The sequence below is a fragment of the Equus asinus genome, chromosome 28, assembly GCF_041296235.1.
Source record: "Equus asinus isolate D_3611 breed Donkey chromosome 28, EquAss-T2T_v2, whole genome shotgun sequence".
NCBI classification, from domain to species: Eukaryota; Metazoa; Chordata; class Mammalia; order Perissodactyla; family Equidae; genus Equus; species Equus asinus.
The window spans coordinates 22289901-22312166 of record NC_091817.1 but is presented as its reverse complement, the minus strand read 5'-3'; the positions used below and the strand labels follow the sequence as shown (position 1 = coordinate 22312166).

General features: G+C 49.8%; 1 protein-coding gene and 1 long non-coding RNA gene across 3 annotated transcripts; one reads left to right on the top strand and one right to left on the bottom strand.

Moving 5' to 3' along the window:
- Positions 1–146: 146 nt before the first annotated feature.
- LOC123281790 (uncharacterized) lies at positions 147–16671 on the top strand. The gene is made up of 3 exons (XR_006521509.2): positions 147–255; positions 15432–15536; positions 16281–16671. It is a non-coding gene; the product is annotated as an uncharacterized lncRNA (long non-coding RNA).
- On the bottom strand, positions 393–7143 carry IRX6 (iroquois homeobox 6). Of its 2 annotated transcripts, none has more exons than XM_044761597.2 (6): positions 5769–7143; positions 4515–4772; positions 3716–3825; positions 3235–3542; positions 1780–2388; positions 393–850 (listed from the first exon to the last, which is right to left on the bottom strand). In XM_044761597.2, the coding sequence occupies exons 1-6, from the start codon at positions 5811–5813 to the stop codon at positions 846–848; spliced, it is 1335 nt and encodes a 444-aa protein (XP_044617532.1). In that variant the 5' UTR covers positions 5814–7143; the 3' UTR covers positions 393–845. The 2 variants fall into 2 exon arrangements, with proteins under 2 accessions (XP_044617532.1, XP_014683214.1); XM_014827728.3 differs by having other exon boundaries at positions 393–853; positions 5769–7085.
- Positions 16672–22266: the final 5595 nt, after the last annotated feature.

The window sequence follows — 22266 nt, the reverse complement described above, 5'->3', positions numbered from 1 at the left end:
TTCCAACCGGAGGAGCGCGGGGATCCCGGCGCGTGCCAAGGGACGGCCAGGATTCTCCCTATCGCCCCTCTTCCCGGTAAACTTAAAACCCAAGTATGAACCCGGAAACAAATGCAGCTTCCAGACAAATGTCCTGACAGCTCCCCCCACCTCCAATGCATACGCGTCAGCCCGGCGTCACGCAGGCTCGGCGCGCCGGTCACCCGCAGGGCTCGGTGGGCGAAGAGGGGGCGCCACGGCCCCAGCGCTTCCCTCGTGAGTTTCTCTCCCTCAGAAAACGCACTGAGGTCTGCAGCCCACGCTGCCCTGTCCCCAGCACCCCTGGCCGCATCCCATCCTCCCCTCTACCCGACCACTCTAAACGCCCCTGGCACAGATAGGACGCACAGCTTGGATTCCGTGGGATTATTTTTAAGGACAGAAAGAGTGGGGAGGGAGAGAAGATGCACGTGGTCCTTAGGGGCCAGGTCAGCGCCGAAGTTACAAAGTGAGGGAGCAGGGGTGAGCACGAGAGGGAGGCCGCATACCCTGAATCCAGAGGAGGGAGGGAGACTTGGTATACTGAGTGGGTGCACCCGGCAGACTCGCCCAGCCTTCTCCCCCGGCCTTCCCCAAGAGGCCCTGCCACCTCCCCCTGGCCAGGAGCTGACGAGATGCAAGTCTGCCAGGCCCTCCCAGCTCCACGTGCAAGGAGGGCCGGCAGGAGGGTTTCTGTGTGTCTGTCTATCTGTCTCAGCCGACGTGAGAACCCCAGCCCCTGGCAGGTCTCCCGGCTTCGTAGTGCGGAGGTGAGCTGGAAAGTAGGGCGGATTTCCAAGATTCTTCCGCAAATCGCAGCCAATGCGCTAACCTGCTGAGAGAGGAAAGGTTGATTAAAACCCGGATGCCGCTTGGTGGCGATTCCTACGAAATCGCAGGTCGGTGGTGTCTCATCCGAAAGGTCGAGAGGTAATTTGCTGGCCAGAGGTAACATTTGGACCCCGTTATGTGTAAATTCAAATAACAGCATAGCCCAATTTTCTAAGCCTGTAGCTGGTCCTGAGAGAAATTACTGCAAAGAGCAGAATCTGACAGTAATCGCTGGAGGCTGCCAAAAGCTTGGGGAATGTCCCTTTGTGGGGTGGAATTCCCTCCTACCAGGCACAGCCAGAGAGCCAGCCAGGGGCAGGACACACCGACTGGCAGTCACACCCTGCCGGGGAGTGAGCTCTTGGGGGCGAGTGCTCTTCCAGGACAGCAGTAACCCTGGGCTACGCTCCCCAGGGGTTTTAGTGGGCCAAAGAGAGGGCTGCAAGCTAGACTTCAGCACTGGCCTTAAATCAAGTGTGTCTGGCCCTTCCCCCGAGACTTCTCCCAAAGCCCCAGTGCCTGCCCAGCCTAGCAAACTTTCGGTACAAGCACGGCAGGAGCCAGGTGGGAGGCAGGCAGGGGACAAGGACCCCTGTGCCAGAGGGTCATGATGGTGCGCACCTGGCGCATTTGGCAGAACACTGGACAGGAGTGCAAAGATCTAGGTTGTCCATCTCTTCCAGGACTTCTAAGTGGTCCTAGGTAAGTTACTGTCTCGCTCTGAGTTTATTAATATTATTCGACTCTAAGACGAGGGGCAACTAGAAGTTTATCTCTAAGCTTCCGTTTCAAGAAGTGCTGTGAGAGAGTCTCGCGCCAGATCTGAACCCGGGCATGCCCAGAGGCAGAGAGAGCGTGCAGATGCTGGGCAGCCCGGGGGGGCAGACGTCTGTCGCACAGATTCTCCCGGCACCCTTAGGGGTCCACTACCTTCCGCTCCGGACGGGTACTGGCACCGCACGGCGGGCTCCCTCCGCCGCGGGCACGGCGCACAGCTCAGCGGCAGGCCCTGCAGGGCAAACGGGGGGGTTCCGAAGGCTTTGGCTACTCGAGAAGACTCGTCGCACGCGGAGTCTCTGGGGACCGCGGGTCGCGCGCCCGAGCCTGGAAGCTGTCCAGGAATCAGAAGGCGCTCAGGACTTCGCGGCCTGGGCGGGGTTGGAGGGGCACCTTCGACCGCGCTGGCTGCCGCCGTGCGCGCCAGAGACCAGATGCGCGGTTTCTCTCTGCACGGGTAGGGCATGGTCAACGTGGGACCCCCGGGCTCCGCCCGGAGGAAATCCGCTTCTCCCGACCCCGGGGGCTCATTGAACGAGAAGCGGGGCGCCGCCAGGCCGCACTCCCTGCGCTCCAGCCCGCCATCTCGGGCTGCGGCGCATGGCGCTGGCAGCGACTGCGTGTCCTTAGGGAACTCGGCCAGCCTGTCAGTAGCTGCAGCCACTGCCTCCTCTTCTGCCGCCTCCTCTTCCTCCTCCTCTTCCTCCAGGTCTTCCAGGTCACTCAGCCGGAGCCCGCGAGCCTCCTGGCTAGCTGTAACATCTGCAGGAAATCAGGAGCGACTGAGAAAAGCCCCAGGCCCAAGGAAAATCCTCAGGAGCGCCCATCCCTGAGAGGCTTTTAGCGAGACGCGCCCTGCACTCCGCGTATTCTCGGTGTAATTCACCAGGCTGGCCGCACCATCTCTTAAACTTGCCCCAGGTCTGGGGCCTGCCCCTGGGAGAGAATTCCCGCCCCCAGCCCTGCCCCCAGCCCTTGGAACACTCCTCCTCTCCAGGGCGCCGCCAGGACAAGGAAACCGCCACTTTGCGTGCCTAAGACCGGATCGCAGTTTCTCTACCGTAAAAGAGCGAGGGGACAGTTTTTACCCAATTTCAACACCCACAGGCGGCTGGTGTGTATTAGTTAATTAAGCAAATATTTACTGAGTACCAACTAGGAGCCAGACATCATTCAGGCATTCAGTATCAGGACTTCAGGGAAAGCAGAGGGGAATAAGACACTTGCTAACGGAGCTGACATTTTAGAGGGGCTACACAGACGCCCTTCCATGCTCACAGTGGCAGTATGGCAAAGGAAATAAAATAGGCTGACATGACTGAGAATATCTGCGAAGCCAGGTTGGCTTGGGCGGCCAGGGAAGGCTTTTTGGGAAGGCTTTTTGGAGGTGACACTCTAAAATAGAGAAGAAGTCGGTTCTGTGGGGAATTCCAGGCAGAGGGAACTGCAGGAGAAAAGGCCCTGAGGCATGCTCGGGGGCTGCAAGTGCAAGGGTGAGAAGGGATGCCCTCTGTAACAGCTACCCCACTGGGCGGCTGGGAAAACCCAATGGAACTGCAGGATGGCTGGAAATGGTATGAGGAGGGCGGCGGGGAACATCGTTGGTACCTTTGGTGTCACCGTTCAGGCAGCCTAGCGATTCCTCTGCTCCGCCCTCCACCTTCCTCTCCTCCGCGCCTTTGTTCTTCGGCGCCCACGTCATCTTGTTCTCCTTCTTGAGGCGCCGGCGCGCGTTGGCGAACCAGGTGGACACCTGGGTGAGGGTCATCTTGGTGATGATGGCCAGCATGATCTTCTCGCCCTTGGTGGGGTAGGGGTTCTTGCGGTGCTCGTTGAGCCAGGCCTTGAGCGTGCTAGTGGTCTCCCGGGTGGCGTTCTTCCGGCGCCCGGCGCCACTCAACTCCACAGCTCCGTACCTAGGGGAGAACCCGGCTCAGAGTTCTGGGGCTGCAGGCAGGAGACAGTCTGTGGCCCGGAAGTGAGGTTCTGCTCCCCTCCATCCGCATGCAGTCCCCTTCTCGGCCTCCCCCCAGATACAAGGGAGGGGGAAGGACTCTGATGCCAGCCACCAATGGGCCCCACGCCTTACCGGTCATACTGATACTGCCCCAGAGTCGGCTCATAGGGATAGTAGGCTCCCGGTTGGGCCAGGCCAGGTGTGAAGTTCCCTGCAGCCTCCTTAAATTCATACTGTGGATTCTGGTGAAGAAGGAAGAAAGAATTCAGGACCACATTTGGGGATGAGGCTGGGCCGGGTAGTTGCTAAGAGTGTGACACTGCAGTCAAGTCTGGTTTAAACATCAGAAGCACCACTTGCCCTGGCTGTGTGGGCTTGGGCCCAGTTGCTTAACCACTCCGTGCCTCAGTTTCCCCTTGGTAAAATGGGGATAACAATAGTTCCTATAGGTTATTGAAGAAGAGCACTGGCAGAATTCCTGGTGCAGAATCAGCAGGAGTTAATGATTACCTGTTATTACTGTTACTGCTTGTGTCTCCCTCCAGCCCCTCCCACCATCTGGGGAACTTCCTTGCCTCACTCCCCTTGCAGAGGTCTTCCCTGACCTTCTGTATCTTTGTGACTTTGGGTAAAGCATTTGAACCTCTGCGTCTCAATTTCCTCATCTTTAAACTGAGACTTGCCTACCCCACAGAATAGAGGTACAGACTTTTTCTAAACTGTTTTATAGTTTTGCAAACTATAGAATGCTGTAAAGACGTATGTTTTTTTCCTTATACACAATCCTAATCATTTCCTTTCCTCGGAGTTGTGCGTCCTTCCTAGTTTTACCCTGGCGCTGTCACACTGGATTTCACCCGCCGCTGGCGCTCCTGTCCCCAGGCCAGGTGGGTTCTGGCGCACAGACCCACGCTCCACCTGGCGTACTCACCAGCGCCCCGTACAGCGCGGGCGGCTCCGGGCTGTAGGGCAGGTAGCCGGGGTAGCTCTGCGCGGCTGCAGCGGCCGCATAGGGGGCTCCGTAGATGCCCAAGGCCGCGCCCAGCTCGGGCCGCGCACTGCCTAGCAGCCGGCTATCGTAGGACGCGCAGCAGAGAGCGGCCGCCGGGGTGGAGCCTGAGGCCACATCTGGGACCGAGCGCGGGGCGGATTCGCAGCAAGTGGCGCTGGAACTTGCAGACACCAGAAACTACGGGGGCGAGAGGGGCACGGGAGGTCAGAGACCGGCGCCGCGGGCTGGCCGGAGCCGGCAGCGGAAGTGCCGGATCGCTCCTTCCTTCAACATTAACTAAATGTCACCGTGTGCTGAGCATTCTGCTGAGCACTGGGGCCGGAATTATCCGAAGACGCACTTCAGCCAAACTACCCATATAGATACTCCTAAGCCATTGCTCCAGAGCCCCAGGGGTCTGGGCCAAGGTAACGTTCTGAACTCAGAATTACAGAAGCCAAGCTCCACGGTTTCCTCGTGGACCCCCCTGCCCCCATCATAGGATCCTACAAAGGCAGAGCTAGAAGTTGGCCATAGAGACCATCATTAAGGTTTCATTCCTACTCCCATTTTACAGATAGGGAATGAGGACCAGAGAGAGAGCAGGCTTGTCCAAGATCGCAAAGCGGGTCAGAGGTCAAGTTGGGACCAGACTCCCCACTCTGGAGAGAAACTGGAGAACAGTGGTGGGTGTTCCCAGAATTTCCCCGGGAAATCCTTGTCATTGCTCAACACTCCCCCTGGTCTGAAAAATCGAAGGAACCAGAAGCAGAGAGCTTGGACAGACCCAAGCAAGGGGGAGGATAAGAACAGAGCTCAATAAACGAACAACAGAGACGTGGTGAGATGCACAGCGCTCTGAACTGGAAGTCTGAGACCCTCCCGGTCCCCTCGGATATCTGTACAGCAAGGAGGCCTGTCTGGAGGACCCCCCAGATCTCACCCACCTCGCTGAGCGCATGGTCAGAGTGCCCAAGTTTCGGATCACACGATTTTCCAGCTTGCACTAGGGGTGTGGAACGTCCTCACCCAGGGATTGGGGATATCAGAGGGGTCATGGTACATTACCCTAGTCCCTGCTCCCTCTGACTTCCTTGGGGACTCGTTAGAGAGGAGGGCGCTCAGGGGCAGGCGCGTGCACTGGGCACCCCCTCCACCCAGTCTGCCCCCATGCCCCATGGAGGCGCTTCTTACCTGGGAAGCGTTGCCACACGGGTGTCCAAAGTGCGGGAAGGACATGGTGGCTATCCCTGGCCCGTCTCCCTCTTCTCTTGCGAGTTCCCGCCTCAGCCCTGCCGCTCTGAGCCTCCAGCTGTGCGCCGCCTCGGTTCCTTACACGGCCTCCGGTGCCCAGCGCCGGGTCCTCCGCCTGCCTGGCGCGACTGGAGGCAGAGCCGAGGGCAGCCCGGCTGCCGAGCCCTGCGCTCCCGAAGGCGCCCCTCCGGCCCGCGTGGTCCGGAAGACAGAAGGGCCCATGGATGGGCAGGGGAAGGGAGAGGATGCGGGTTCCCAAAGTCGCGCGGTGGCGAGGCAAGGTGAGGCGCGGCGCGGGGCTGTGCGGCTCCCGAGGTGTCCCAGACCAAGGTGGCCAGAGGCTCAATGTGACGTCACGGTAATCCCGGGCCGCCAGGCGGGCCCCCGGGCCCTGGGGCCCCGGGCCACCAAGCGTACCAAGCGCAGCCAGCCCGTGCGTGCGCGCGCACTCACCCACACTCACACTTGTTCCGGGAGATTGTGCTGCTGGTGAGGAACGTCAAAGACCCTGACCCTCTCTGCTTGGCGCTGGATCCTACCCCTTTTCGCCTTAAACTCACGCGCGCGCGCACATACAATCTCTCCAAATTACCCGGGAGAAGTAAGAGAAACGCCTCCCTCTGCGCCGCGCAGGCCCCTGGCGCAGCGCGCTTACCTCCTCCCCTGCGGCCTGGAGGAGGAGAGAAACAAGCCGGGCGGCGAGGGAAAAGAGAATACAAAAGAGACAGGAGGAAAAAAGAGGAGAAAAGTGGGGGAGAAAGGCAAGAAGGAGAAGGAGGAGGGGAGCGGAGAGAGATGAGGAGTCTAAGCGAACAGAGGAGCGCGGGGGAGGGGAGGGAGCTGGGGTGGGCGACGGCTGGGCGGAGGTTGCACACCGGCAGGTGGAGGAGAGCCGAGGCTCAGGGGAGAAGCCTGCAGCCCGGCTTCCCCGCCCCTCCGCTGCGGGAAAGTTTGTTCCCGCCACAGGCCCTGCGCGCCTCGGGGCGGCGCGGCGCAGCGTCGGTGGTTCCCACCGGCCCCGTCTTTGTCCTCGGGGATCTGGCTCCCCGCCCCCGTCTCCCCAGGACTCTAGCTAGAATCGGGCTCTCCAAGCCCTGACCTTTACCAGAGCCTTGACCCCGGGGCTTCTCTGCAGCCTCCCGGGCCTCTGATACGCCAAATAGCGCCCCCTCGAGGCCAAGGTTCAGGTCCTCCCTGACTGCCTGGAAACGCGCCAAGTCTGACCCCTGGCATCTGCAGACCGCGGGCTGAGACTCCTGGGCATCTCCTCCGAAGGCGAGGCTTGGCTGCCTCATGCGCACCGTCATCTGTGTCCACGGGGGAGCGAGGGAGCCTCAGGAAGGCGCCAGAGCCGAGCTGCAGCCTCTGCTCTCCGCTAGGGGTGGCGCTGGCGAGCTGCGGTTCTACGCGCGGGAGGGCGGCCCATTCCCCGCGCTCCGCCTGGACGCCTGGCTAGGCCCAGCGCTCTGAACAACGCCTTCCCCCTCTCCCCCCCATCCCAGGAGTCCTCAAAGGGGCACTGATGGGCGGAGGGTCTCCTTGGTGCCCGGAAGGGGGTTGCGTCCTCTGGGCCTGGCTCCCGGACAAGCGGCCGCCAGTTTGCGAGCACCATAGACTCAGCACTCCCGAAGGGTCAGTCTCCAGGCCTGGGGCCTCCCCGCTGAGGGCCTCCAACCCGCCATATCCGGGGGCGAAAAGGGGTCGCCAGTGGGTTGGGGGAAGGTTTTCGAGGGATACTGCCGGGATCTAAGTGGAACTAGGCTTTCGGGTTTTCAGGCCAGAAATCTCAGACAGCCTTGCCTTTCACCCACGGGGTCATCGCGCTTTACAGTTTACAAAAGGCTCTATCAGGACCTTGCATTACGTCCCTGGAGGAATCAGGTGGTTCCAAGGGCCCAGTTTTATTTTCTAGTTGAAACGCAAGAACGTGGCCCAGAGGTTAGGAACAACCCGGGTCTCCGCCTTGGATTCTTGGGAGGCGAGCAGGAAGCCCAGGGACCAGGCAAGGTCCGGGGCCCTGGCCTGGGATCCCAGAGTTTTCCTCTGGCACCCGCTGAGGGACTTATAGGCCTGGAAGCCAGCGACCTCTTTAGAACACATCACTGGCTTGTTTTTCTCTCTCTATGGATTCTGCAGAAAGCACGAGGAGCTTGAAAAAGCCGCAAACCGCAGGCTCCTCCGCCTAAGAGATTATTAACAGGAGGACAAGCTCCATTCTAAGTACTCACCAGCCCAGCGAGGCTTCCTGGCGGCTGCTGCTGAGCGGCGTTACCTTGGAGAAACCTTGTGCTCAACCCGGGAAGCCCCTCGTTAGAAAAAGAATTATCGTTACCGCCAGATTGATTTAGTGATAAAAATTCACCTTCGTAGATAGAGCCCTTGATTTTTCAAAATGCTCTCCGGAGCCGTCCACACATTTGCAGCTTGCGTACATCTAAGCTATTTTTTTTTAAGTAAGAATTGGAGAGAATGCATTAAATTAGTCCCTTGGGGAAGATTACTGCTAATTAATTAATTGCAAACATTTCCAGAGGGAAGGTATGTCAATTGTAAAGTAGTAAAATTAGATAGTTGAAATACTTACTCAGCAACTTTGATTGCCTGTTGGGTCCTAAGCAGAATTTTTTTTTTTTTTTATGACAGAAAAATGGGGATGGTGGTGCAGGAAAAGCATTAGTTGTCTCCCCTGGCGATCTGGTTGCAAAGGAGAAACTACCATATAGAATGTATTGATTTTGAGCTGATTTATAAGACCTCTGCAGTGTCAATGTGTGTACAGGGCCTGCAGGCCTACCTCTTGTCTTTGCTCGCTAGGATTAGAGAAAAGAGACAAGATTTTTCAAAAGAAAAAGAAAAGAGATGAACAGTGGGAAGTAAGTGGGAGGGTAGGAATCTGAAGATACCTCAGCCTTTTTCTTCTCATACAGAAAAAGAAAACAAAAGAGCAGGTTTTATGTTAAGGTACCTTTCTATTGTCTTCAAAATTGCTTTATGGGATGGCAATGTTGGCCAGCGGGGGGGAAGCCTGCCATTTCCGGGCACGGGAGACCTTGATTTTATGTGTCTTTCCCCAAGAGAGGTGGCACCCACAGGAAACCCACTCGGGGTGCTGCTGACAATTGATTGTCACCACCTTGAGCATTTAGTAGGGTTCCCTAAAAACGGTTCTTATGAAGTGTATCTACTCTTCCCATTATTTTGGGACCCTCGTAATAGAACAAAGGCAGTGGGTTAAACCTGCATCAAACTCTGTCTGGCAGAAAACTCAGGTGAGAAGAAGCCTGGTTCTTGGCAAGTCTGATTGGGGGATGCTGCCGCGGACTCCGCTGGCCTCCTCCTCACTGTTGACAGGTGCCCCTTCGGCAGCTGAGATGTCTGGGTGCGTCTCCATCTCCACCGTGCTGGGTCCTCATCGCTTTGTTCACTGCTGATTAATTTGGTCTCGGGAAAAATGCCCAATTGTGGATGCAAACACGTAGAATTTTACTGAAGCAAGTCAATAACCCTGTCAAATACAGACCCTCCCAGTTAGATTGAAGGGAGTCATTTCATCTAAAGAATTTTAAACAAATGATGCAGATTCTTTTGTTGTATTAGGCAACATGCCCTGATATTTCCTCTAGCTGCTCATTAAAACAAATATGAAACAAAATAAACAGTCAAAGGCTTTTTTGGAGCAGAGAGAGTACTAATCCACACTGTTTATTTGAAGTTCCTGTTGCTTTGCTTTGAATACACTGAAGGTTCTGAGTGGGCACAGTAAAGGATGTGTCTTTGACAATAAATTTGAATTCAGATACCACCAAAAAAAAGGGAAACAAATCATATTGCACTGTTTTGGATTAAATATCCACCATTTCCCAGGGATTTATAAAGACAGTAGATTTTACAGGGGGTGCATAACAACCCAGAAATTCCCTCAAATTAACTTGAAGTGCCTCAAATCACAGATAGAATGTGTGAGTCTGTGGGCATAATAACATAGATGAAAATGTGCTAAATTATATTTTTTAAATATGGGATCTTTTAGTGACTGTTTTTAAGCGGAGAAGAAGGAAATTTCCTCCAGTCTATGCATGGACGAGCAAGTGCATCTGGACAGTTGCATCTATAATTTATACTGATCAGTCACTGCAGGTCTCCCCGAGTAAAGCCGAAATGAACACTAATTGTTTTGACGGAAGTAGTGCGCACGGCATCCGATGGAGAACAGTGAGCCCCTGCCTTGCCCGAATACGTATTGTCAACAGCAACGGGCATCAGGGGGGAAAATAAAAAGGCAGTGATTCCCTGATGAGGGTGTTGATGTCGCTTGTCAGGAAGGTGGCAAATAGAAAAAAAAGAATGAACTTCTTCTGGATAAAGTAAAAGATGAGACTGACTGCAGAGAGATCCTGGCATGTCAGCAAACAAAGTACAAACCTGAGCTGAGGGTTAAAAAGAATAGCTGGTTAATCCTAAAATTCCTTTGCACTTGTCGTGTGCTTGGGAGCTATCCTAAACACCGCTGCTTTGTCTTATTTACCGCTCATAATAGAGAAGTTGGAGAGGCGAGAAGCAAATCCAAGATCACATAACCCAGTAGACGACAGAGGAGGGACCAGAATCCAGACCTCCTGACTCTGGACCTTTCCACAAGCCCAAATTTCAAACCCATATAAAGCCAGACACAGCTGGGAGATGATGCGAACTCCAACTGGACTAAGAGAATTCACGTTTAGTGCCCTGGGATGACACTGCTTAATTTAGCAGAGAAAAGATGTAAAGAGATGCCCCTGTGAGCACATGAGTTCAGGGTCTCAACCACATGCTTTTATATCAACCTGTATTATGAAATAATTTGAGAGTTTTAGAAATTGATGTGGATCATTAATTAAAATGAGAAACAGCAAGCAGCCCCAGCTGTGACTAAGTATGTATATATATATATATGTATATATATGTATATAAACAAAATACAGCAACCAAAAGATTTTTTTAAAAATCTGGCCAAGATTACATCTGTCTATTTAGCTACACCGGTTTAAGCAAACAGTTAATATAATTTCGTTAGTGACTATTATCAGGAAGAGGGTTTTCGTTTTAATCTTTGTTTTTACGTCAGTAGACTGGGGGGCTCGGTGCATCGTTCTCACTTTCAGAGTGGTTTTTATGTATAGAAATTCTTGATGATTTTTATCCTGTGAATGGTGACATCTTTCTAATGATAAGCTCAAGGCATCTCACGTGTTTTCAAGGAATTGAAGTTTAAAGTAAACGACAAATATATGGCTTTGAAAACCTGGGAACAGTTTTTGAAGCCAAAGTCTTTGGAGAAGAAATGCATGTAAGAAAAAAAGACCTTGAAAGGACAACAAATAAGGACGCAATGGGATAAGAGGCCGTGTCCTTTTCCCCCTTTGTGACAGGGCCTGGGAGTGGTCTAGAGTGCCCGTTTAGGGACCAGCAGCCTGGCCTGGGCCAATGGGAAGGGACACTGCGGTGGTGCTGGCTCCGACTACAGCCAGGGACCGTGCCTTTTTGCGTGCAGCTCTCTAACCTGAGCATTGCTAACAGGCATTTATAGGGTGATATTTGTCATTCTTCCCCTAAAGAATTTCCCTGTCGCAGACTCTAAGGTTTCAATTAAAATATGAGCAACGTCAAGCTATATTCTTTTTTGTCTTGTTAGGGGCCTTGCTCCAGTATCTCTTTCGCTGGGGCTTCTCCTTACTTTTGAAGCTGAGCATTAGAACCGCCAGGAACCCTCTTTTTTGTGCCACCTGGGGCCCACTACTTCAGGGAAGCTGGGACCATTGGTGATGTCACGTGCTAGCCACAGTAATTTATGACAGATCTTCACAAATCAATAAAAATAGGGGAAGTATATCATTTTTAAAGGAAGAAAAAAGAAAGAACACGTGAGACATGCCCATTAAGGGCACAGCCGACCTAATACCCGCGTGTCTGTTTGGGGCTGCAATTAAAAACAGTCCCATAATAAATCTCCTCGCAGTCTCTTTTAATGCTTTTAACTTTCCTAAAGGTTCAAATTGGTATCCCAAAAATGTGCCAGGACCTTCACAACGTATTTTATAGACTCATAAATAAATAGGGCAATTAATCTATGCTATATTTCTTTCATATTTGATGACAATTTATTATGGCATTCACCCATTCGGTGCACAAAAACTCTAATGCACTTAAAATCGGATTTCAAACCAAACATTTTATGGGGAAATATAGTATTGATCATCCATTTAAAGATATCATGAAGATGATTCATAACCTGCTGTGAAAAGATCTCATGGGGGTCTTACAAATGAGTGGGGTGCTGGAACAGTCTATTCATAAAACCACCGCTATTGAATCTGTTCCTCTTGTTTTCTGCATCTATCTGTCAGTTTTCCAGCCCTGATTACTTTTGCATGTTGCCGTTTTGTAAGAAAAATCTCCTTCATGACATTTTTCATAATGACAGAAGTTGTGGAATTTCACAGTGAATATTTTCTATTGCAATTTTCTGTTGAAATTCCATCCTAAAGAAGAGTTTCAGGGACAATAGAGATGTTTCCTTTACTTTGGAGTCAAAACTGTTGTATGGCCCCCATCACACTTGTTGGTGATTGACAGATTGTGGTGGTGCTAAACCATGTTGTGCCCCTGAGAGTCCGTGGGCCTCGTGTGTTGTGGATGCTTGAACATCTTTCGTGCACACACAGTCCGACGTACCAGTGAGGATATAACGGAATCCAAGGGTGCCGGCCCCTTCCTCCAGCAGCACACAGCCTGTCTGGGAAAAGCAAGACATATTTTTCATTCAACAGACATTTACTGAGTGTCTGCCAAATGCCGGGGGCATGGTTCTAGGAGGCAAGGATTCAGCACCAAACAAAACAGCTTCCTGCCCTCATGCAGGCTACATTCTAACGAGTTAAATATTTTCAAGTCATCCTGGAATCACTTATCTAGCACGACAACAATTTGGGAAAGTGGCCTAAAGTTCATTGAATGCTCACAAGACTCTACACATGAAGTTAAGCCCTTTTTATATTACCTTTCATTCATTCTTTCACTAAGCATTTATTGATCGCCTGTTATTAAGGAGCACTGAATCAGGGACCGGGGACTTCATGGTCAACAAGACAATGGATCTCTCTGTCCCCGTGGAGTTCACAGTTCAGCTGCGACGTCTACCGGACATTAGATACCATTTGTTTCGTTTCATACAAGTCAGAGCCTGGGAGAGCCTAACCTGCCCAGTGTAATCAAGCCGTCTTGAAAATCTAGGGTTTGACCTCAAGCAGCTGGCTTCAAAGTTTGGGGAAAATAGCATATTTCAGATTAAATGTTTAATTGCCAAGATGATGCAGTTTTGAGAAATAACCTCCTCCCCTAATATGTAGTGGATCCAAGCTGCTTTGTTCCTTTTCTATCACGTGGTTGGCTTCCCCTACCCTTTTATGTCTAGGCGATACCAAGTATCTGCAGGGAAATCGAAAAGTTGGGGCAGCCAAAGAGACGGCTTGTCCCTTGGACACTAGCACCTTGGATGCTCAGCTGATATTTTTCACATTTTCCTTCGACTGATGACTAGCCTTATATAATGTCCACACAACTGGGAAAATACACCTCTCATAAACTCTGGTTGATGGAGGTCGGGGAGGGAACAGAGCTGGGCTGGAATTTTAGGGCATTGGTGCTTCAGTTCCTTCAAATCTACCCACATTCCCTGCTACCTGTATGACGCATTCTTAACTTGCTCACTGCCGTTCTCCCAGTCACTCTGGGGGTTAAATAGGGTAGCTTTTCTTACCCTCTTTTCACAGATAAACACCTGAGGTTCAGAGAGATTAAGCCACTGGCTCCAGTCACGTAACTGATTGGCATTTGAGGCAACCTGGGAACCACTGTGTCTCTGAATTGCGTGGTCCTCTTCTGAGCTTCGGCACCTTTTGCAAGAAAGCATCAAGGCTGCCCTTGGAGTTACAAACAGGCTCGGAGAGGCAGCCTGGAGCTCTCCCATCTCTGGGAAGGTGACACCTTGCTCTTTCATTTCGGTTTTGCGGTTGGATTGCTCCCGGCAGTTTTAGAGTCCCATGTGCCTCTGCTTTCTGGTGTTCAGCTTTGCGCTACCCACGACTTCAGGAGAGAAAGAGGGTTTGCAGTGGTCAGAGCAGCCATACAGGCACGATGCTGAGAGTGAGACAGTAAACCAACAGTAATAAAGCCACCAACAGGACCTTGGCATGGGCCTCCTTGCTGCATTTCTGAACCCCTCTGCCCCAAAGCTGGCGTCCTTCAGAGGGCCTGCCTAGGTGTGCCCCAGGCGCACGCTGCTTTGACTGCGAAGATGGGGGCATTGGGCACAGGATCTATCTCATGGCTGGGAAAAAGTGAACTCGACAGAGACAGCATGAAATACACAAGCGGGATTAGACCATCAGTGTAGACTGGAGAACATAAACCATTTCCTGTGTCATTCTCCAGCTCAGGGCAGGGGTAGAGCAGAGGAGAAACCTGCAACTGTAATTACGAAATATAAATTTATCCACAGAGAAAGGGGAAGCCCGAGAGTGGATATTAACCACTAAAGCTCCTCTTACATTATAAACACCACAGGCATATGGAAAAGCGGTGTGGGGATTAAGGGCATCTTTTTGCTCTGGGACTAATTTATTACTCTAGATTATGCAGTTAACGGAGAGAGGGAAAATTGATACTGGGATGTTTCTCTGTAAAAGTTAGATGTGAGTAACGGGAGGGTCTGCCCTGGCTGTAAACACTTGATGATGGAGAAGATGGTGGCCGAGAGCTGAAGGGAGCACAGCACCGGTTTGGGGGACCACGCTGGCATCCAGCCTGGCTCTGCCACTGACTGCGTGGGAGGCTCTGGACAAGTGGCTTCCCCTCTGCAAGCCTCAGTTTACTCATCTGCACAATGGAGAGCTTGAGTTCAGTGACCTACAAAGGGCCATTGGTCTCACATCTTTGTGGGAATCGGGTCACAGTTCCTTTCCCAGGACTCTAAAACCCTTCTGCTACCTAAAAGTGTGGACTCTCTGGAAGTTCTTTTTATCATGGATGGTGTGTCAAACTCTTTTGAGCATCTTTTAAAAGCACACATGCCCAGGCTCACCCTCTGAGATTCTGAACAAGCCTACATCTGCTTGCTCAGATACTCAGTGGGGCTCAGACATCTGTGTTCAAGAAAAACATAAAATAAGAATAGACAACGCCCGTGATAAAAAGCCCGACTACCTGTGGGAGAGATGCTTGGTTGTCTAATTGATACCCACTCCCTGCTTCTTCCTGGTGAAGCACATCTTGATGTTGTCTGGGGTCTCCACGGGATTTCATGGTTACTTGCTCCTGGCTTTCTAAGCATCTTTTTCTGGGGGAAGGGGAGCAGGCCATGTGAACCACTTCTGGCTAATATGACTTAGAGGAAATCTGTGTGGAGGCCTTGGGGAAAGCATTTGTTTTCCTGATAAAACAGAACGGAGGCAATGGTGGCAGCTCCCCTCTCTTCTGAGTCTTGTACGTGGCCATGATGACTGAAGCTGTAGCATTCATTCCTTCATTAGTTCAACAAATGCTTATTGAGTACCTATTCTGTACCAGGTAGAATTCCAAGGTGCTGGGACACAGCTGTGAACAAAACCAGGTGCCCATCCTCCCAGAGCTGCCATTCCAGAGCGGAAGACGCACAGTAGATGATGTACACAGGTGAGACAGAGAGATGAAGATAAGTGCTGTGGGTGGAAAATAAAGCAAGGAAGGGGACATGCTGTGAGCATAAGGCCAAGATAATCGCACAAAAGTAGCCTGTCTTCAGGGAGCCAGGAACCCACTCTCTGGACTTTTGGTTGTGTCAGATGAAGAAACTGGTTTTGTTTAAGTCTGTTAATTGGGTTTCCTATTACATACGGCTGAACGAATTCCTGAGCCAGTGTAGTGGGGGTGCAAAGAGACAAATAAGTCAGCTGATTATTTCATCCTTGGTCTCCAGAGGCAGGGACTCCTAACAGTTTCTTGGCTGCCTTCCAGAAATTCTCTATGTTAATATCAGCCATATCAGTATATACACAATTTCTCTTGTTATACACACACACACACACACACACAATTAATGACAGATTAGCATGGTGGTTGAGAGTCTGGATGTAGGCAGCCCATATAGTACAGCATAGTCTATAGGCAACCTATATAGTACAGCCTGGTATACAGAGCCCATATAGTGGCTCCACCACTTACTAGCCATGTTATCGTGAACAAATTCCTTAGTCCCTGTTTTTCAATTTCCCCATCAGTAAATGGGAGAATGAGTCTACCATGCAGGTTTTTTCTTTACTGTGTAAAGCACACAGAACTGTCCCTGGTACATTGTAACCACCCAGAAGTGTTTTAGTTTTACATACAATGAGTATCATTCTATTCATTTAACAACCTACTTGTACATCTTTCCAACAGGCACACAGATATTCCTCCTTTTTGACACCCGTGTAGTATTCTTCAGTATGGAGGAGATCAATTTTTTCTAACAGCCATGGAACATTTTGATGAGCGTTCTTGATGGAGGACCATGTTCTAAAAGGATTCGTGCCCACACAGAAGCTGGCTAACTGCAAAAGGAGAATCTGCTGAGACTGGCCTTCTTTTCTTCCTTGCTAGCCTTCCCTTACACAGCTCCCTGTCTCCCACTCTCTCTCACGCCACCCTGCACACTTTCCCCTTTAGTTATATGCAGGGATGAGCACGCTCACCGGGCAGCATTGACGATACACTCTACTTCAACATTTAAGAACTGGATCTTTGCAGACTTTTCTCCTGTGAGGCTGCATCTCTTGTTTTAGGAAGGATTAAAAAAAGAGGAAAAAAACCCAGAAGTGCTCTTTGTACAGAGACGCATGATAGCTGATTTGGTGGCATGAATACCATGAAGGAAGTTGTATTTAAATTACAACAAGACCAATGGGGGCACAGACATGAAATAAATCAGATAATATTAACACAACATGTTAAGTGCAACGAGGGAGAATAAGCATAAAGGTCAATGGGGATAACTAATTTTAATTAGTCATGCCTTATAGCTATTGCGGAAGACCAAGAAACAATCTGGCTGTGACAGACAAGTTGGGTTTTTAATGAGAGAAGGAGGAGGAGGCATTCCAGGTAAGAGAGGAACTGGCACACACACAGCCACGGGATGAGATATTTGGGGATCAGAATAGTAGCACAGATGGGAAGGAATGGATGGGATGGGGCCAGAGAAGGTGGTCGGTGGCAGACTTAAAAGGGTCTTGGGTTCCACAGAGTCTCTGATTAGTGGTCCTGGGTTCTAGTTGTGTCACGCATAACGATGCTGATGACATGTACCATATTCTAGAAGTCTAACCCTTGCCCAGGCACACATTCCCAGCTTCTTCCCTGTCCCGCCCACTCAGCTGTACATTCTGTGGGGGCTCCAAAAGAACGTTAAGTTGCTAAGTTTTGATGAGAAATACAGAAAAGTAGGTCAGGGGCAGTGGGAAGGCTGAAGATGATGTGTCTCTTTTGAGGGTGGGTGGGTTAAGACAGATATTAGTCAAGATTCTTTTGGTTGCTGCAACAGATGGACCCTGGCTCAGTTAAATGGAACAAAAAGGTAAAAAACCAGTAGGATGAAAGGGTGAGTTAGATGTCCCACCTTGGGGAGCCACATCCAGAGATCTCAGCAAGAGGCCTGGGGACTTTCCTTCCAGGAGACTGCCAGTTAATGAATCTCAGCATCTAATAGCTATATCCCTTTTAATAAGTGTCATATTCCTGAGAGACAGAGTCTGATTGGTCCATTTTTGGTCTAGTACCTTTGTGGCTGGACCAATCAGCTACTGCCACAGAATGGTGAGGGCGATGTCCCAGACTTGGGCACTGAGGGTTGGGGAGCAAGCCAACCACCCTTGCCAGTCCAAAATGGTGGGTCATGATTTGTGAATCCTCGGAAAGAGTAAATCAGGGCACTCCCCAGGAATGAAGCGAAGCTGTCCTCCACCCAGGGCCTGGAGCGGGACAGTCAGAGCTACTGCTGCTGGATCCAGGCCCTGAGAAATTCGGACTTCATAATTTACGAAGGCAACAGGGAGCCAACAAATACATTCAGCATACATGAAATATTTCAAGTGAGGCACAAGGGACCTGGAGCAGGTCTTAGAGAAGATGGATTTACATCTGGCAATAAAATCCCAACTCCAGTAACCTTTGCACTTAGGTCTGGATTTTGTCTGGATCTTAAAGCTTTTATAAGTGTTTAAGAGCATGAACTCTGTAAGGGTTGGAATTTCTCTTGCCTTGTCTCCCCCCATAGGTTGGGCAGCCAGGATGAGGCGGGGGGCCTACCACCTTTCATTCTCCCAGGCCTGGAGCTCTTTGCCTTGAGGATATCTCCTCTCTGCCCATGGATGGACGTGGCTCCACGGCCTCCTGGGTGATGTGCCTAACCCTGCTGCACCCCAGCATCCTCACCTGTGAGACGGGGCTGTTCCTACCCACCTCACACTACTGTCATGAATGCAAACTCCGAAACACTCTTGGAAGCATTTTGTAAAGTAACAAATGAATAAAGGGGTGATCTTGCTGGAGTTTGGTTTTAGAGGTAGAACACCATTGCTCTGCGTCCCTGCTCTGGCTTGGGAAAGTCACCTAGCCTCTCTGAGCCTCAGTTTCCTCATCTGTAAAATGGGGACAATAGTGCCTGTCTCTTGAGGGTTGAATGATAATGCAAGCACGTGGTCTTGTAAGGGTCTGAGCACAGGGTCAAGGCACAGCCCACGGTAATCCTCCCCACCCACCTGGAAGTGTTCAAGAAGCCAAATCTAACATTCCTGGAGGATGCTGGCCTCTCCAGGGACCAAGAGGCCTTCACAGTCCCTATTTGTGGTGGATATTTCTACTGCTCACCTATATACACGTCTCCTTTCCTTCCTGGGTATATTGGAGACGGCACTTCCAAGCCTCCTTGCAGTTAGACAGAGCCGTTTTACCAGTTTGGGCCACAGAAATACAAGTAATGTGAGTCACTTCCAGCCTGAGGCAATGAGAAGTCTCTGTACGAGATGCCCATCATCCTCTTCCCTCATGTCTGCAAATGTGCCGGCCTCCTGTTGACATGGTGAGGCCACTGGATCTCTGAGTCACTGCATGGAGGATGGTTGGTTTTAAGATTCTCAGATCTGTAGCAAACTTTGCATAGATTAAACCGTTGAGATTTGGGAGATGTTTGTTACTGCAGTGAATTCTAACCTATCCTAACTATATACTAGCGTATTGCTTACTACCTATGTGGTCTTGGGCAAGTAACAACTTCTCTGAGTCTTATTTTGTTTACCTGTAAAAACAGGGTAAATACTAGCAGTAGCTCATCAGGTTGTTAAATGAGATGATGCATGTAAAATGCTTAGCTCAGGGTTTGCCACACAGAATATGCGTGATGAATGTTGGCAGTGGTGATGGTAATAATGGTACCAGTGTGATGGCCACGGTGATGATGGTGATGATGATGGTGATTCAGAAGCTGGATGTAGTCACTAGATTCAAACCATCCTATTTAAAAAGAAGAACCTAGATAGTCTTCAACTCTGGACATTGGGTGAGAACCATGCTGGTATTGTATCATGTGACATCAATTAAGTGCCTGTATCGGTGGTTGTCTATGCAATGTCCTAGTCTCTATATAAAAGGATAACTACAATAAAATTTGCTTTATTTCAAAAGGTATTAAGCAGAAAGTTCAGCCAGCAATAGCCCATCTATTCTTAGTGTTTTAGTTACTTTTTTCTTTTGACAAGATTGTGAAGTTACGCATCATGCTGAGGGATGAAGGAGAACTGACCTGGTCCCTCAGGGAGCTCACAATCCACACGATGTTTCTAATAATCACACTGAGATGCTGTGAGACGAGGGCATGTGTTTATATCTGCAGCCCACGCTGCCCCAGTACCAGACTGCACACAGCGTGACTCCATGGAAAGAGCTTGGGCTTCGTGGATTCAGTCTGAATTCAAGCTCTGCCGCTTTCTGGCTGTGTGTTTGGGTAAAATTCTAGAACTCTGTTAGCCTGAGGTTCCTTATCTTTAAAAAGGGGATAATAATTGCTATCATGTTGTGAGAATTAATTATAATACACGTAACATACTTTGGGCAGAGCTTAGCATGTAATAGATGCTAAGCAAATATTAGCAGTTCTTAAGTTCCTTGAGGGCCGAGATTCTAGATTATTCTGTACTCCCAACACCAGGGCCATAGGAAGTGCTTCACACATATTTATGGAACGGCAGGCAGAGAAAATCACTTTCCACAGTGAAGCACTTTTAGGGGCAAAGCAATTTTGATGGTATTTGAGGTATCTGACTATTTTGAATCTACTTTTAGTTTATGCAGAAATTTTCATTTAATTTAATTATTTTTTAATTAAAACAATCTGGACCTCCGTCGTAAAATTATGTGACTCCTATTTTTCAATTCTTAGCCAACAATGATCATTGTCAGAGTGAGGATCCTTCTTAATAACTTTATTTGCTCCTTTGTCTCATGAACCCATTTCTACTCCCCTTCCTGTGTAAGGATGTGAGTGATTTATGTGAAATGTGTAATGTGGTTTTGTGTGTGGGGGCTTACTTTATGGTTATTGGATTGTACTGAAAATTTTGCTCTCTTTCCTACTTTTCTCATGAAGCATTCCATTTTTGTGACCTATCCACATGGTTCTGTGCACATCTGGTTCATTGTTTCTCACTACTGCATAATATTCCATGTAGACACTTTTTATTAACCAGAAAATTGGATTTACCAGAACACCTGTATTCCCCAGCCAAGTCTACTTTACTGGAAATATGGTCTTCATTTTGTACTAAGTAAATTGGTCATTAAATTATGACCTTCTGATGCTATTATAGCAATAATGATGGTGCATGCCCACTTGCCCACATTGAGAATTATAGCAGAGAAGGATGAAAGTGAGTCCTTTGGTTTTATGTCTCTCTGTTATGTGTATGCCTGCACATATGTGTGTGTGCTTTTGCCTTTGTTGTACTTTCCTGTGTTTTAAATAAAGATTCAAATTTATGTAATTTTAGTGAATTTCCACGATGTATGAAAATCAGGGCTATGATGTCAATTAGGACAATTCATAGCTCACAGTAAAAGCAGCCTTGAGTTTAGAGGCAAGTGACCTATTCTCAAATTTGGGTGCTGCCTCTTGTTAGCTGTGTGATTTCAGCCAAGCCATTTAACCTCTTCTGTAAAGTGGAGAGCAATAAATACAGGGTACAGGGTTATCACGAGGATAAGATGAGATAACAAACAGACAGGCTACAGAAATGTAGAATTGTATCATATTTTTTTGTGTCACATACGGAGTTTTAAAACTGGATGCAATTAGCAGACATTTGAGTGCCTGCTCTGACGGCGCCCCTTCCCCATTCTCTGCCTGTGAGAGACGCGGCTAGTGGAGCTGCACACAGCCTCACAATCCTTTCCCACGTAGCTCCCCAGGAAGACTACCCACTGACTGGAGCTGACTTGCACCTCACATTTTTTTGGTGAGGTAGATTGGCCCTGAGCTAACATCTGTTGCCAATCCTCTTCTTTTTGCTGGAGGAAAATTGTTGCTGAGCTAATATCTGTGCCAGTCTTACTCTATTTTGTATATGGGATGCTGCTGCAGCATGGCTTGATGAGCGGTGTGCAGGTCCACAGTCTGGATCCGAACTCGCAAACCCTGAGCTTCCAAAGCAGAGCTTGTGAACTTAACCACTACACCACCAGGCCAGCCCACACCTCACATTTTTAATTTTACCACTCCTGATTTAGGCACTGTGCTGGGTCCACTGGGGAAGAAGAGAAATGGACATGTCCCCTGATTTGCCTTCAGAAAGCCTGAGGTCATGCTAGAGAGACAGACATAATTAACTCCAAAGCAAGACAAAGGATAATGCTGTGGAAAATCACCAAAGTGCTATGGATACAAAGGGAAATGGGAAATTGATTCTGTTGATGGTCATCACTGAAAGTTTCTTGGAGCTTAAGGTTTCAAGGTCAGAGATGATTTGGGACGTGCACATGCAGCAAGGAATATTCCAGGTGGGAGGGAAGTATAGCCAAGTTTAAGGTGTGGGAAGTGCAGAGTCTGTGTGAGAGCAGCTCAGTCTGCCTTAAACCCAGGCAGCGCACATAAGATCAACAAGATACACTGGGCATCATGATACGAAGTTTACAGTTGCTGCTACTATTAGTTGCTGCTATTCTTAGTACTATTACTGTTACTGATTGGTATTTTTTGAGCACGTTGGCTGTTCCAATCTCTGCGCTAAGCACGTTAGATACATCACCTCGTTGATAATCATAACATCTCTATGAAGTAAGTGTATCAGTTAGCCATCACTGTGTAACAAACTCTTCCAAAACTTAATCGCTGAAAATA